A 13,617-nucleotide genomic window follows, 5' to 3' on the forward strand; every position below is an offset into this window, starting at 1 on the left:
CCCTGGCCACGGGGCCAGCTGCTGGCTTGGTAACGTAGCGTTCGGCGCCACTCAGCTAGAACAGCAGCTGCTTTTCGTGTCCCATTTGGGCTGTGCATGCGCCCGCCCAGGATGCTGCCTGCACGGGGACAAGGATTTAGCAGGATGAATAATCTGCACAATGCCATAAACCCGTTTTGTGTAGCACCCCCGCCTCCAGAACGGTCATTCTCAGCAGCACCGGGGCCTGCCTCTTTTCCAGCAAGCACTTCATGGACTGGCAGGCAAAGGCAATCCATGCCACACACTGCACCAGCATTCAAACAGATCAGCTGCACGGGAAACAAAGGGAAGTGCTGAGTGCCGGGCATCCAGCGCTGATGGGCTCCTGGAGGGAGCAGGGGCAACGGCGGCGCTGGCTGCGCCCACGTTGCTTTACATCTGCAGAACAACACGCGCCCAGCTGGTTCATGTGGAGGAGACAAAGGCAGATGAGTCATGAGTGTCCAAGTGGGAACACCCCACAGAGCACAGAGCAGAGCAGCATGTGAGCTGAGGAGGGACCAGACCTCCCTGGCTGGTGTTCTCTGCTCTCTGGCTCCGGAGTGCCAAGCGCCCCCGGGGCAGCTGCTCTCAGCACCTCCCTTTCCTGGTTTCCCAGGGTCCTGGTGGTGAGTAGGGTGTTATAGCACGTCACGCCCAGGAGAGCAGACAGCCAGGGTGGGGGCCTCACAGCGTTTATTGGGCCAACTTCTGTGGGTGAGACACAAAAGCTTTCGAGTGGCACAGCTAATGAAGCTAAAAGCTACACCTCCCCCACCCTGGCTCTCTAATGGCCCTGAGGTATTTTAATTAGTATCTGACATAACCCAGCAGCAGGGCCCCAGCTGCTCCCCACACCTGGGGCTGGGTGCGCAGCTCACATCAGCCAGAAGCGGGCCAAGCCCTCAGCACGACTCAGAAGCAGGGCTTGCCCCAGCCAGCATGGAAATGCTGCAGCCTCTGCTCAACACCATTACACGGAAGGCAGCCGCGGGTCCCTTCCGCCGCTGAGATACCAGGCAGCCCTCTGAACAAACCTCGGTGCACATGCCCAGCGTGGTGTGCGCCCCGGAGTCACTGGGCCCACAGGCTGACGGCAGCAGGGAAGGTGCCAGCAAACACTGGAGAATCTGGCCTCCATGAGCACCAGCCCCTTTGCTTCCAGCTCCCTGGGCAGCCCCCCAGGCCCACATCCCCCACGCATGGCCTGGCCTATCCCTGCCAAACCTGGAACCCATGGGGCCCACAGTGATCTCCTTGAACAGACAGGCAGCGCAGGGGGAACTGCCATGTGTGCAGGCTGCCCCGACATCCCCCAGTGGGGAGGGCCTTTCCGTCTGTGCTCAGGATTCTCGGTGAGCAGGACAGACACACAGCCTTGCTGCAGCCTGCGTGCATTAGCGGTGACGCTGTGGTACAGAATTTGCTTTTTTCACAGCCAGGACTATACAGAAGTAAACTGCTTGTAATGTCATACGTTTCTATATAATAGGATTTGTAGCTGTTGCTCAGTGTCAGTCAAAGCAGCGTTTCTGTTCAGAAGCCCAGTGGGTGAGCGGCGAGGACCCCTTTGTTTTGTACAACAGCATTAGATATTAGCTTCATGTTAGCAAAGGACTGATTCCACGCAGAAGATTTCACTGCTCGGAGATTTTCTCTGACTCGCTCAAACGCCTGTGTTGGACAAAGAGACACACAGTCACCGACTTGCTATTAAACCACTTGCTAACTTGCTCTCGAGCAGTCAGCCCAGGAAGTGATTTTACATGCACTGGGCCAAGCTGTCAGTGCTGACTCCGTTTGCGCACAACCAGCAGCCACACTTGTGTTTGGTCAGAAACCCCCTGATGCTGTGGTGCCAGAGCTCAGCCAGTGCAACGCTTGTGACAGGAGCTAGTGCCACGAAGCGGGAGAGGCGGAGATCCAGAACTCACACCCGGAGCCGTTGCTGGACGGCATGCAGTGACACCAGTCAGCGACAGAGGAACTGAAGGGAGTGGCACAGTTCAGGGCAGCTGCACCTGTATCCCCCTCCGGGGTCCCAGGGCATCTGTCGCCTTAAGGAGACAAAGAACCGAGCCACTTGATCTCTGAGATGGGTCCTGGCCAGGCCGGCCAGTAAAAATCTGGGAAGGAGACTGCGGGTGCGAGAAACGCTCCTGAACAAAGACTGCATCTTGCTAGGTTATGTTTTCGCTTTTAGAGGCGTGTTCCCACTTGGATTTGTTTGCAGCCGTTTCTGGCTGTGTCCCCGCTTCCCGAACTCACTGAAAATCTCTCTTTTTGCTTAAATAAACTTTTCACTTTTAGTCTCAATCAATCCGGGGCCATGTTTGACGTGAGGCCATTATTAACTCCAGTTAATCTCTGTAAAGGAACCACGGATCTTATCACTGCCCTGAACGTCCCAGGAGAGGGCTGGACTTTTCAGGGCAGGTTCTGGGGAAATTCACGGGGCGCTGGAACAATGTGCATAGTGGGGGAGTTGAGAGCCATTGCACTAACTGTAAACCCTGCATATAATGGAAACCATGTCACGCCATCGGAGCAGCAGCACCCCCCTTGTTCCAGCACCTCTGGACAGTCAGGACAGGGGGCGTGTTGGGGGTCACTCGGCAAACAGTCACCAAGCTTGATGGAGCCCAGGGCGGGGCCGTGGTGTGACAAGCCGGCTGCTGACTCGGGCTGCACAACACACAGACACTCAGTGCATGCTTGTGTGGGCTGGTGTCTAAACAGGGAGCTACAGCGACAGCATTTTAAGGCACTCGAGGTTACAGACCAAGTGGTGACACAACCTCTCATTCATTTCAATTGCACCCCAAACTGTGACACTGACGATGGGAATTTGCATTCACCTCCCCCGCGGTATTCCCTGGGAAATCCACTTAACATTTCTCGGTCCAAAAGTCCATTCTTGGCTGGCACATTGGCCACTCTAGTCCTTGAAACCCCCGGTCTCACATCTCCCCCATCAACAGCTTACATATGACCTTGGCTCACAATAATACACAAACCACTCATTTAATACTACGGACGCCAAAGCTCTGTTAACTGAATTCATAAGGTATCCCATGGATAGTGCAGGAACTGCCATCTCCGTCACAAGAAGCATCAGCAGACGGCCGTGCTGTGCCAGACCATTTGTGCCACCCAGGCCTATGGAATCAGCCCGTTCCTGCACCCCATCCCTCTCAGGACGGCACAAAGTCCACACGGAGATCTATGTGCTACCAGGGATCGGTCCCGGGTCCGGCTCTGCTCAGTGTCTTCCTCAGTGATTTAGATAATGGCATAGAGAACACACTTAGAAAGTTTGTGGACGATCCCAAGCCGGGGGGTTTGCAAGTGGTTTGGAGGCTAGGATTAAAATTCAGAATGATCTGGAGAAATGCTCTGAAGGAAATAGGATGAAATTCAATAAGGACAAATGCAAAGCACTGCACGTAGGAAGGAACAATCAGTTGCACATACACAATGGGAAAGGAGTGCCTAGGAAGGAGTGCTGCAGAAAGGGATCCGGGGGTCAGAATGGGTCACAAGCTAAATATGAGTCAACAGTGTAACACTAGCAAGAAAAGCAAACATCATGCTGGGCTGTATTAGCAGGAGTGTGGTAAGTGATTCTTCCGCTTTACTGCACGCTGATCAGGCTTCAGCTGGAGTATTGTGTCCAGTTCTGAGCCCCACATTCCAGGAAAGATGTGGACAAGTTGGAGAAAGTCCAGAGAAGAGCAACAGAAATGATGAAAGGTCTAGAACACATGGCCTGGGAGGGAAGGTTGTAAAAACTGGGTCTGTTTAGCCTGGGGAAGAGCAGACCGAGGGGGGATGTGATAACAGTTTTCAAGTACATCAAAGGTTGTTACAAGGAGGAGGGAGAAAAATTGTTCTCCTTAACCTTGAGGATAGGACAAGAAGCAATGACCTTAAATTACAGCAAGGGCAGCTTAGGTTGGACATTAGGAAAAGCTTCCTAACTGTCAGGGCAGCTAAGCAGTGGAATAAATTGCTTAGGCAGGTTGTGGAATCTTCATCACTGGAGGTTTTTAAGAGCAGGTTAGACAAACACCTGCCAGGGACGGTCTAGATAACTCTTAGTCCTGCCAGGAGCGCAGGGGACAGGACTAGATGACCTCTCGAGGTCCCTTCCAGTCCTACACGTCTATGAGTCTGTGTGGAGACTGGCCAGCCAAAGCCTGTTGCCAATACGCACAGGGAGCAGCAAAGCTCTGTATAGCCCAAGCACCTAGCATGCCAGAGGGCCAAATCCTGGTCGCTGTACACAGCTGCGGAAAAGGGCTGCCCCACTGGAATCCCGCTTCCAGACTGGGGGACTCCCCTCCTCCGCATGGCCCTCCTTCTGCTGCTCTTCGCCGTTCCTGCCTGAGATCACAGGTGCTTGGTCTTTGCCCTTCCCCTCTCGTCCCTCACATTCTCTGTCCAGGCCCCATGGTGTCTGTAAGCAATGCCTGGGGCCCACCCCAGCTCTCACCCATAACCACTCAAGGCATAGCGGATTGCTGACATCAGTGGTAAAGCTTCCATTAATTTCAGTGGTGCAGAATCAGGCGAAGGCAACGGGGCCTCTGCTTGCGCTGCCAGGTCTGACTCGTCTGGCTGCTCCTTCCTGCTCGGCAACGTGCAAAACAGACAGTGCCTAGAACATCCCCACGCGCACTTCCACAGCACTTCGCAGCCTCTGCCCTGCCGGGCCACGCGGCAGAGCAACACCCCTTACGTGGCCACAGCCCAGCAACGGACCAACACCCTCACCTGACGCTGCCCTGCACGGGCCGCGGCAGAGCAACACCCTGACATGGCCAGAGCCCAGCAACAGATCAACACCCTCACCTGATGCTGCCCTGCACGGGCCACGGCAGAGCAACACCCTGACATGGCCAGAGCCCAGCAATGGACCAACACCCTCACCTGATGCTGCCCTGACATGGCCATTGCCCTGCACCTGACGCTGCCCTGCACGGGCCGCACGGCAGAGCAACACCCCTTACGTGGCCACAGCCCAGCAACGGACCAACACCCTCACCTGACGCTGCCCTGCACAGGCCGCGCGGCAGAGCAACACCCCTTACGTGGCCACAGCCCAGCAACGGACCAACACCCTCACCTGATGCTGCCCTGCACAGGCCGCGCGGCAGAGCAACACCCTGACATGGCCATTGCCCTGCAACGGACCAACACCCTCACCTGACGCTGCCCTGCACGGGCCGCACGGCAGAGCAACACCCCTTACGTGGCCACAGCCCAGCAACGGACCAACACCCTCACCTGACGCTGCCCTGCACGGGCCGCGGCAGAGCAACACCCTGACATGGCCAGAGCCCAGCAACGGACCAACACCCTCACCTGATGCTGCCCTACACGGGCCGCAGCAGAGCAACACCCTGACATGGCCATTGCCCTGCAACACAGGAACCCCCGCAGCACCTGTTGCCCCGCACAGAAAGTCACTGCCCTGTACAGACACTGACTCATGTAACAACTTATTCAGAAAGCGAGTCTGGCTGCATCAGACGCGTCCGGCCAGGGCACCTGCTTTTATCAGTGCTCCTAGACAGGGGGACAACCCTTTCGTGATGGCCTGGAAGCTTTCAAACAAGAGCGGTTAGGATCCCAGCTCAGTAGCTACCTACATTTGTAGCCTGGAGGTTACACATGGAAGCACCGCCAGAGCCCAGCTGCGTGAGAGGGTCTGACGGCAAAGTGCTGCCTGCCAGTGGGATCCGCCGCTCGCTCGCTCGGGGAGGGGCCCCACCAATGGCAGAAGTTGCCCCATGTGAGGGGAAGGTGTGAGCTGGCGGCTGTGCTGAGCGTGTGCAGTGCGTTCATGTGCACGGGACGAGTGTGGACAGCCGCACGCTCTCTGAAGGCGACTGTTGGAATCTGTCTCCCCAATTGGAGCTGGGTCTCCGTCATCCCAGCCCCCAGAGGCTGGATTTGAGGCTTTCTTTTGACTAAATTATGCAGTGTACAGAGATTTAAAGCGGATTTTCTCCCCGATTTTACTTTCCTGACATTTCCCCTAGTCCAGAGGGGAGGGCTCCACTCAGGGACCGACCCAGGGGGTTTCCACACCAGCACAGGGCTTGCCAGGGACTGGCTGGTCAGCAGCCCCTCCTCTCTAGCGGTGGTAGATTCCAGGCACTTAAAGGAGGCGTGAAGCCCCAGAACTGCACTCTCTGCGGGGCAGGGAAGGGAATTGTTTCATCCTGGTCCCACCTGGGGAGCAGTCTGTGCCCTGAAGCCTGGGAACAGCAAGGAGCAGGAAGGCCGATGCAGGGGGCAAGACGTGACGGGGAAGAGACAGGAAAGGCTGGGCCGAGGGGGAACATGGCATGGAAGCGCTCATGCCAGGCTGGAGCCACCACCGAGCCCGCGGGGGCAGAGGCAGCACGTTGTACATGGGGGTCAGGCGGTGCTCTCGTGCAGGGTGCCTGGGGGAGCACGCGTGGAGGGGGCAGGGAGCCGGGGGAGCACGCAGGACTCTCGTGTGGGGACTGGCAGCGAGCTCACAGACGGGGCCTGCGCGACGAGATGCACATAACCTGCTCCAGTGAGGGAAGCAAACCCAGCTCCCCAGGATACCCGAAACCTACCTCCTGACTCCAGGTGTGACACAAGAGCTTCTCGTGCTCGGCGGTAGGTTGTCCCAGGGACAGAGAGCGGCTGGCCCTGGGGAGACAAGACGAAGGCCGTGAGAGACGGGACACAGGGACAAAGGACGTTGTGCACACAGAAAGTTCACTTGTTAGAAGAGGTTGGAGCAGAAGAAAGGAATAAACCCAGGCGTACGGCATCACCCCAAGGGCTGGGAAGCATGCAGGCACGGAGCGTCCCAGCCACCCACCCCATGCTCACCGCCAGCTCAGCTGCCGGGATCTGACCGGTGGAACAGAGAAGCTCTGACTGGGCGAGTTCCTTGCTTTAAAGGGACCCGGAGTCTCCCTACATTTTGTCTGGGTCCCAGACGTTTCAGGGATGAGCACATTTGAAATGCAAAACAGTTCTGGCGTGCGCTATGCTCTGCCACTGCCAGCCCGCTCTGCTGCCCTGCCGTGGCCGGAAACCTTTGGGGGCACTAGCAGCAGGTGCCCACAAGCTCCTTCTGCAGCCTGCGAGGTCAGGCCAGGCCCAGCGGTGGGCAGCTCAGGCCAGGCGCGGCACTGCCACCCACACGCTCACACGCACGCGCTCTCCTCCGCCAGCCGCACGCACCTGGAGATCACCACAGCCATGGCGTAGATGTCAATGGCAGCATCGGCCACGCGTTTCAGATGAAACTGTTCGTCTGGGAGAAGAGAGTTTGGTGAGACGGGGTGTGTGTGTGTGCACTCGCACGCACACTCACCCGCGCGTGTTACTCGCGTGGACACTAACAGCAGCTCAGCAGCACCTGCACAGCCGCCAGCCTGTGTGATCCAGCAAAGCAGCTCGCACCGCACAGATACCCTGGCAGGCCAGGCACGGCTGCCAGGACGCTCAGCACCAACTCGCCAAGCGACTGGAGAGCCGGGCGGGGCCTGGCCCGGAGCTCCCGTGGCTTTAACGCTTGGAACATGGCGTTTTCCCGAGCCAAATGCTCAGGTGCACGCTGCTGTGTCCCCAGACCCCAAAGCAGCCAAACCCTTCCGGTGCCTTTGCCAGGCTGCTCTTGTGCCCCTTTGTATCCTGGCTCTGTGCCCTCAGCGCCCATTGGTGTGAAGGAAATGCCACATGCACGCGCCGGGCAGGATACTAACCCTGTACCGCTACCCAGGAGCACCGGGGAGCCCGTCAGGACCAGGGCTCACGCTGCTGGACGCTGCACGAACACAGACCAGGACACAGACCCTGGCCTGCCGCGCACACACCAGGCACCAGGGCCACTTGGACATCCCAGCTGTACTGCAGCCCTGCAGCAGCCAGCCGGGCTCCAGGCTGACAACGGGAGCATGCCGCAGTGAGCAGAGCTGTATCAATACAAGGGGCAGATACACACACCCGTGGTCTGTACTCGGAGCGAGGGTGGGCGTGTGATGCAGGGAGGATAAGACCCGCAGAGGAATTCGGCAGGGAAATGGGGTGCGGCTGACGCGCGAGGCTCACAGGGGAGGGAAGGGAGAGTTGCAGGACGTGATGGAAGCGCTGCTCCGGGAGCACGCCCTGCCCTGGCTTGACATCCCGGCTGATGGGTTTTACAACGGGCCAAATGGCTGAACTGTAGTTTAACGTCATCGTCTGGCTGTTAAAAGTGGTGACGGCAGCCGCAGACACCCACCTATCACCTTCTCGCCATACTTCAGCAGGAGACTCTCAACAGCTTCGCCAAACAGGTCGATGGCCCTGGTCACCTGGACGTGGAAACAGGACAGTTAATTCCCTTCCCAAGAAAGCTGCGTCCCTGCAGCACCTACCAAGCTGCGGAGCCCTCTGGGGTCAGGGATCAGTGCTGGGAAAGCAAGTGCGGAACAAGGCCCTGGATCGCTGTGCTCAGACCAGGAGACGAGCTGGCACCAAGCCCCTTCTCAGCCCCACGCTTGGAGCTGGCTCAGCCCCCAGCACGACGTCAAGCAGCCTCCAGGCTGCCCCACTCCCACCATCAGGAATGGCCTCCGAGGGGCCACTCTGCCAGCTGGGGATTGCCAGGGCACCAGGGCCTCGGGCCACACCCCTCCTGCCTGCCCCACACCGCGCCATGAGGGCGGGCAGCAGGTGGTACAGAGCCAGCTCTGGCGGCTCTCTGACCCCCAAGGAGTCTCTCGGCCAGGGGGACTTCTCAGCTGCCCCCCCCAGTAGCAGGCCATCTGCTCTATGCTGCCCAGGCGGGCGCTGGGCTCTGGCTCTCTGTGTGCCCCTGATGGACAGAAATCAGCTGGGGGCTGGTGGGCTGAAGTTCAGGGACCAGCTAGGTGGGACCCGAGGTCTGGCAGTGACATGGGATGCCAGGTCCCAGCCTAGCAGCAGAGGGTCTGGTGTCCTCACGTAACAGAAGCCACCATCACAACTGGCCCGTAGGGGAGATGCTCAGCAGCGAGGCTCGGAAGAGAATGGGCCACAGAGACGGAAAAACCATCTCGCCCCTCGAGGGCCCGCCTGAATCCCTTTGGCAGCACACTGGGGGGGGGGGGGGGGGGGGGACGGGACACTTGTCTCCTGTGCTGGCAGCTTTGTCTGGTGTGTCTCCAGGGACACTTCGTCTGCAATAGATGAAGGGAAAACACCAAAAAATGAAGTAAAGTAAAACCCCCAAGAGAAAGCACAGCCCTACAAGAAAAGAGCGTGTGTGCGTCTGTGTCCATGCTCATGTGTGCGTCCGTTTGCACGTGCACATCCATCCGTGTGTGTCCCCTCACTAACACTGTGAGTGATGTAATGCGCTTAGAGATCTTCTGATGGCAAACGCTATTAAAAACGTAAATTATTCCCATTGTGCCAGAGAAAACAAACTTGTAACAAATCTGAAGGCGTGAAATGACAGCTGGGCAATGGTATTTTATGTGAAAACGGGGTTTCAGTGAATTTCCATTCAGAAAATGGAAGGTCACATTTAGTAAAGACCTTGTGAAGAATTAACACTTAATTCAAAACACAGGTGGTTCAGGTTCATTCCTGACGGTAAGCTAGAGAAACATTCCTTGCATAAACTACGCCTAAACAGATGCTAGACGAATGCTGTAAATAAAACCATCACTGGTGAGCAGACTCTGTCATGGAAATTATTCACTGTGAGGCTAAAAACTGAAGAAACATAACAAAGAATTACAAGGTCACAAAGGAACCGGCTATTTTAAGGGTCAGGCCCCGCAGCATTGGAGACAGCAGCAGTTTTCCCAACCACGCCAATGGCTGCAGGGTAAGAATCCTCTTACCTGGTTTGCACTGTTATCCAGGCCGGGGTGAACAATTCCCTGCAGAGATAAGCCAGTGGGAATCCCAACTTTACTGCAAAGGGAGAAAAGAGATGAGGGGAAAAATGAACGGACCAAGGGTTTAAAACACAGCTCCGCAGATGTAACTACATGGCAGCCACTGGGGGCTACTCTGCACTACAACGGTAGGTCGGCTTCACTACATCACTACGGCAGTGAAAAAGTCACACCCTTTGCGACGTAGTTAAGCTGACCAAAGCCCTGGGGTAGGCAGCGCGAGGTGACTGTCGGCCTAGTCACCACCTTTCAGAGATGGATTTACTACAGCGATGGAAGAACCCCTTGTGTCTTCAATGCTGCACTGCAGCTGTGCTGCTGTAGTGTCCCCGGGTGGACACACCCTGCGGCTGGAGGTCAGGCAGGGATGAGTTTGGCCCAGTATCATTTCTATTACTCATTTCTAAGGTTCACTCCGACCAGGAGAGTTTGAGTTCACACAACTGCAGGTAAGCCTGGCTGTGCATCAGCTCCATGGAGTGCCCATTCCCAGCTCAGCCATTCTACAAGGATAGTTTCCCCCACCTTTATCCCGACGTATGCCAGGCACCATACACGCCATTCTGGGACTAGGACGTTAGGTCTGACCGTACTCTGACTGAAATCAATGGCAAAACTCCCACTCAGGGGGCCAAATGCGAACACGTCAATGGACGCTTGGCCAGCCCAGCTGGGCTAACCCCCAACTCTTGCAAAAAGTGCTGCTAGTGACCACAAAGGCTCAGGAACTTGGTGTTACAGGTGCTCTGAAAGCAGGCACTGTCAGCGTCACAGTGCACCTATGCCGGGCTGGAGAACAGGTTCAGTGTTAAGCATCAGCGGTTGCATCGCCAGCATTGTGTCTGGTTACACAAAACGCTCTCAGGACCTTCCTGAGGAAGTAGGGTGACTAGACAGCAAGTATGAGCGATTAGGATGGGGGTGGGGGGGCAGTCGGCACCTATATAAGACCAAGACCCGAATATCAGGCCTGTCCCTACAAAATCTGGACAGAGGGTCACCCGAAGCACGAGCTGCATGTTATTTTACATCACTGGAACGGCATGGCAAACTGGGACAGGTACTGGTGCCGCTTACCGCTTTGCTCTCAGCCCAATTTCCTTTAGGATGGTCTCCGTTTTCCCTGATGGATTCATGACAGTTGTTCGCAGACTCTTTAGCCGCTTTCCAGCATACTGAAAATGTTTTAAAAGGATGAAAGGAACTGAATTAAACACAATCTTAGGGCTACACCTGCAAAGGGACATGGGCAGTTCCCAGGATGAGACACAGGTGGTTTGCTACAACAGGCTCAGAGTTTTACTAGGCATCTCTGGGTTAACGATACCCAGAGCGAAATATGAAAATCCACAGCTTTATTTTCTGTAACAAAAGCATGTTTCAGGGCCTATCTCACAGTGAACCAGCTTGCTTGGATCAATGAACAGACATTCCTGAATTATAACATTATACGGTACACAAATTTCTGTCCATCCATCTAAGAATGTATACACTTCAAACAGGGGCTCATTCACTGAAGAAGAGAACCAAGTCTGTAGCATTAGACAGTGTGGGGGAGGGGGAAATGTCTAAAATAGGTGACAAAACGGAGGAACTGTCCCAGACTGAAAAGTCATTAGAGGAGGTTTTTGAACAAATTGATAAATTAAACAGCAATACATCACCGGGACCAGATGGAAGCTTTGAGGGTGTCAACAAGCATGTGGACAAGGGTGACCCAGTGGCTGTAGTGTTCTTGGACTTTCAGAAAGCCTTTGACAAGGTCCATGGCCAAAGGCTATAGTGCAGAGGCCCTGCTCCCAGTCACAGGGCAGACTCCTGGCCCCCTCCCACCTGTACGGTGCCAGCTGCAACGTGGCCCTGACTGCGCACTATGTGCGGGTGCTGGGAGGCACGTACCCAGAAGGAGCCCTTTACCTCAATGCCCGTCAGCGCCACGAACAATCGAAGGATATCATTGGTGCCCTCGAAAATGCGGAAAATCCGTAGGTCCCTCAAGACTCTTTCAACACCGGCTTCCTGCGCAAACAAACAGAGACCTTACCAGCCTCAGGTGATCCCAGCAGGCTGAGAGCAGGCAGCTGCTGCAGCAAGCACCGCCAGCTCCTCAACACAGCCTGCAAATCGATGCCTTTCTTTCTGCTCTCGGCTGCTGGAACCAAGCTCCGTACCTGCATGTATCCCATTCCTCCAAGGACCTGGATGCACTCGTCCGTGACGTGCCAGGCTGCTTCCTAAAGACAAAAACATCGCAGTACAGCAGCGGGGAATGTGTCTAGTCTCCGTGTGATGACTCAGAAGCTTCTGCATAACAGCAGTTTGCGTGCTGGCTCTGAGCAGCCCGAGGCGGGCCTGGGTTTGTTCGAATGCGGTTCTGGCGAAGGTGGTGACGAGATACAGCTAGTGACCTGCTCTGCAACTGCTGTTCTGAGCGATGGCCATCGTGGCCAGCCCACGTCAGGTGGGTGCGCACCCAGGGCGCCAAAGCCAGGCCTTTATTCCCTCGCTGTACCTCTTGGGACGGCCTGTGCACACGCCCCAAGCTCCTGTTACCAGGGGATGGGACAAAGGGTGGAGCCATCTGGAGCCTCCCGCGTTTGACTCCAGTGTAGAGGGGAAGGAGGGTGTGTTGTGAGCTGGACATGTGCAACACACCCCAAAGAACAACAGCCACGGAGCAGGGAAGTAGCCGTTTTCATTTCTCCAAGGGCTGGCACGTCCCCATTCCACATCAGGTGACGCACAAGCAGTCTGGCAAGGACAGCTGGGTTTTGGAGTCAGTCTGAGCAAGGACTGCAACACAGCTCATCCACATCCCGCATCCTCGCTCAACGCCTGGGAAACAGCCTCCTGGGGAGGGAAAGGAGGCACCAGTGACCGGCTGCAGCTCTGCAAATAGCATTTATGTGCACCTGGCCCCGGAATGCCGCTAACGCTGCTTGAGCTCTTGTAGAACACGCTGAAACTCTCTCAGGCGGAGGGGCCTTCGCAACCCTGCAGCGTAACAGGGCCCAGGCTGAACTCCAGGAAGATATTCTCTGCCCAACGACAGGACAGCCCTTCCTCGTTCCATCAGAAAAAGAAACGAACAGCGGAGGAGACAACCTAAATGGTTTGGTCTTGTCCAAGTAAAAAGCACCCAAAGCACAGGCCCCTCCTCATCCTTAGGAGGCTTCAGAAAAAAGGTTGGTACATCGATAGCCTGATTAAGGTGGAAACCTGCGACTATTTTAGTCAGAAATGTAGGGTGAGGTGCAAACAGTCCTTTTCTGTAGAGAACACAACAGATGGAGAGTCAGCAGCTAACACACAGAGCCCGGCTACCTCCTGGGCAAAGTCCTGGCCGCCAGCAATGCTACTTTCCCGGAGATATGGAGCAAGGAACGTGAAGCCACAGGCTCAAAAGGTGGAACCATTCGAACCTGCAACACCTATAGAATAAATATGAAGCTGAAGAATTAGAATTAGCTGAAGTGTGGTTAAGGAAATCTGTCTGTGGTATAAAGAAAGGCCTTACAGCAAGTAGAAAATAAGGAGTTGTAAGGCCAGAAGGAATGAAGTAGGGATGACGTCTGGTTCAAAGACTAACTCATCAGAGAAGAGGAAGCGTCTAAAAGGAAGGCCTCTGAGTAAGAGGAGTAAGATCAGATGGGTTTAAATAAGACAGAAG

At 55.8% G+C, this 13,617-nt stretch overlaps 1 protein-coding gene across 3 annotated transcripts in view; it reads right to left on the reverse strand.

Annotated features, from left to right (window-relative positions):
• Nucleotides 1-1,466: 1,466 nt before the first annotated feature.
• Nucleotides 1,467-13,617, reverse strand: part of ACADVL (acyl-CoA dehydrogenase very long chain) — a 51,265-nt gene continuing 39,114 nt past the window's right edge. For all 3 annotated transcript variants that reach the window (XM_067542835.1, XM_067542836.1, XM_067542834.1), the window contains 8 exons: nucleotides 12,119-12,181; nucleotides 11,847-11,966; nucleotides 11,025-11,122; nucleotides 9,891-9,963; nucleotides 8,300-8,372; nucleotides 7,258-7,330; nucleotides 6,639-6,714; nucleotides 1,467-1,695 (listed from right to left, as the gene is read on the reverse strand). In XM_067542835.1, coding sequence (XP_067398936.1) covers nucleotides 1,558-1,695; nucleotides 6,639-6,714; nucleotides 7,258-7,330; nucleotides 8,300-8,372; nucleotides 9,891-9,963; nucleotides 11,025-11,122; nucleotides 11,847-11,966; nucleotides 12,119-12,181 — 714 coding nt within the window. In that variant the 3' untranslated portion in view covers nucleotides 1,467-1,557. The remainder of the gene's footprint in view (nucleotides 1,696-6,638; nucleotides 6,715-7,257; nucleotides 7,331-8,299; nucleotides 8,373-9,890; nucleotides 9,964-11,024; nucleotides 11,123-11,846; nucleotides 11,967-12,118; nucleotides 12,182-13,617) is intronic.

Source organism: Emydura macquarii, unplaced genomic scaffold, assembly GCF_026122565.2.
Source record: "Emydura macquarii macquarii isolate MOO-44397 ecotype Brisbane River unplaced genomic scaffold, CSIRO-AGI_Emac_v2 contig_729, whole genome shotgun sequence".
NCBI lineage: Eukaryota > Metazoa > Chordata > Testudines > Chelidae > Emydura > Emydura macquarii.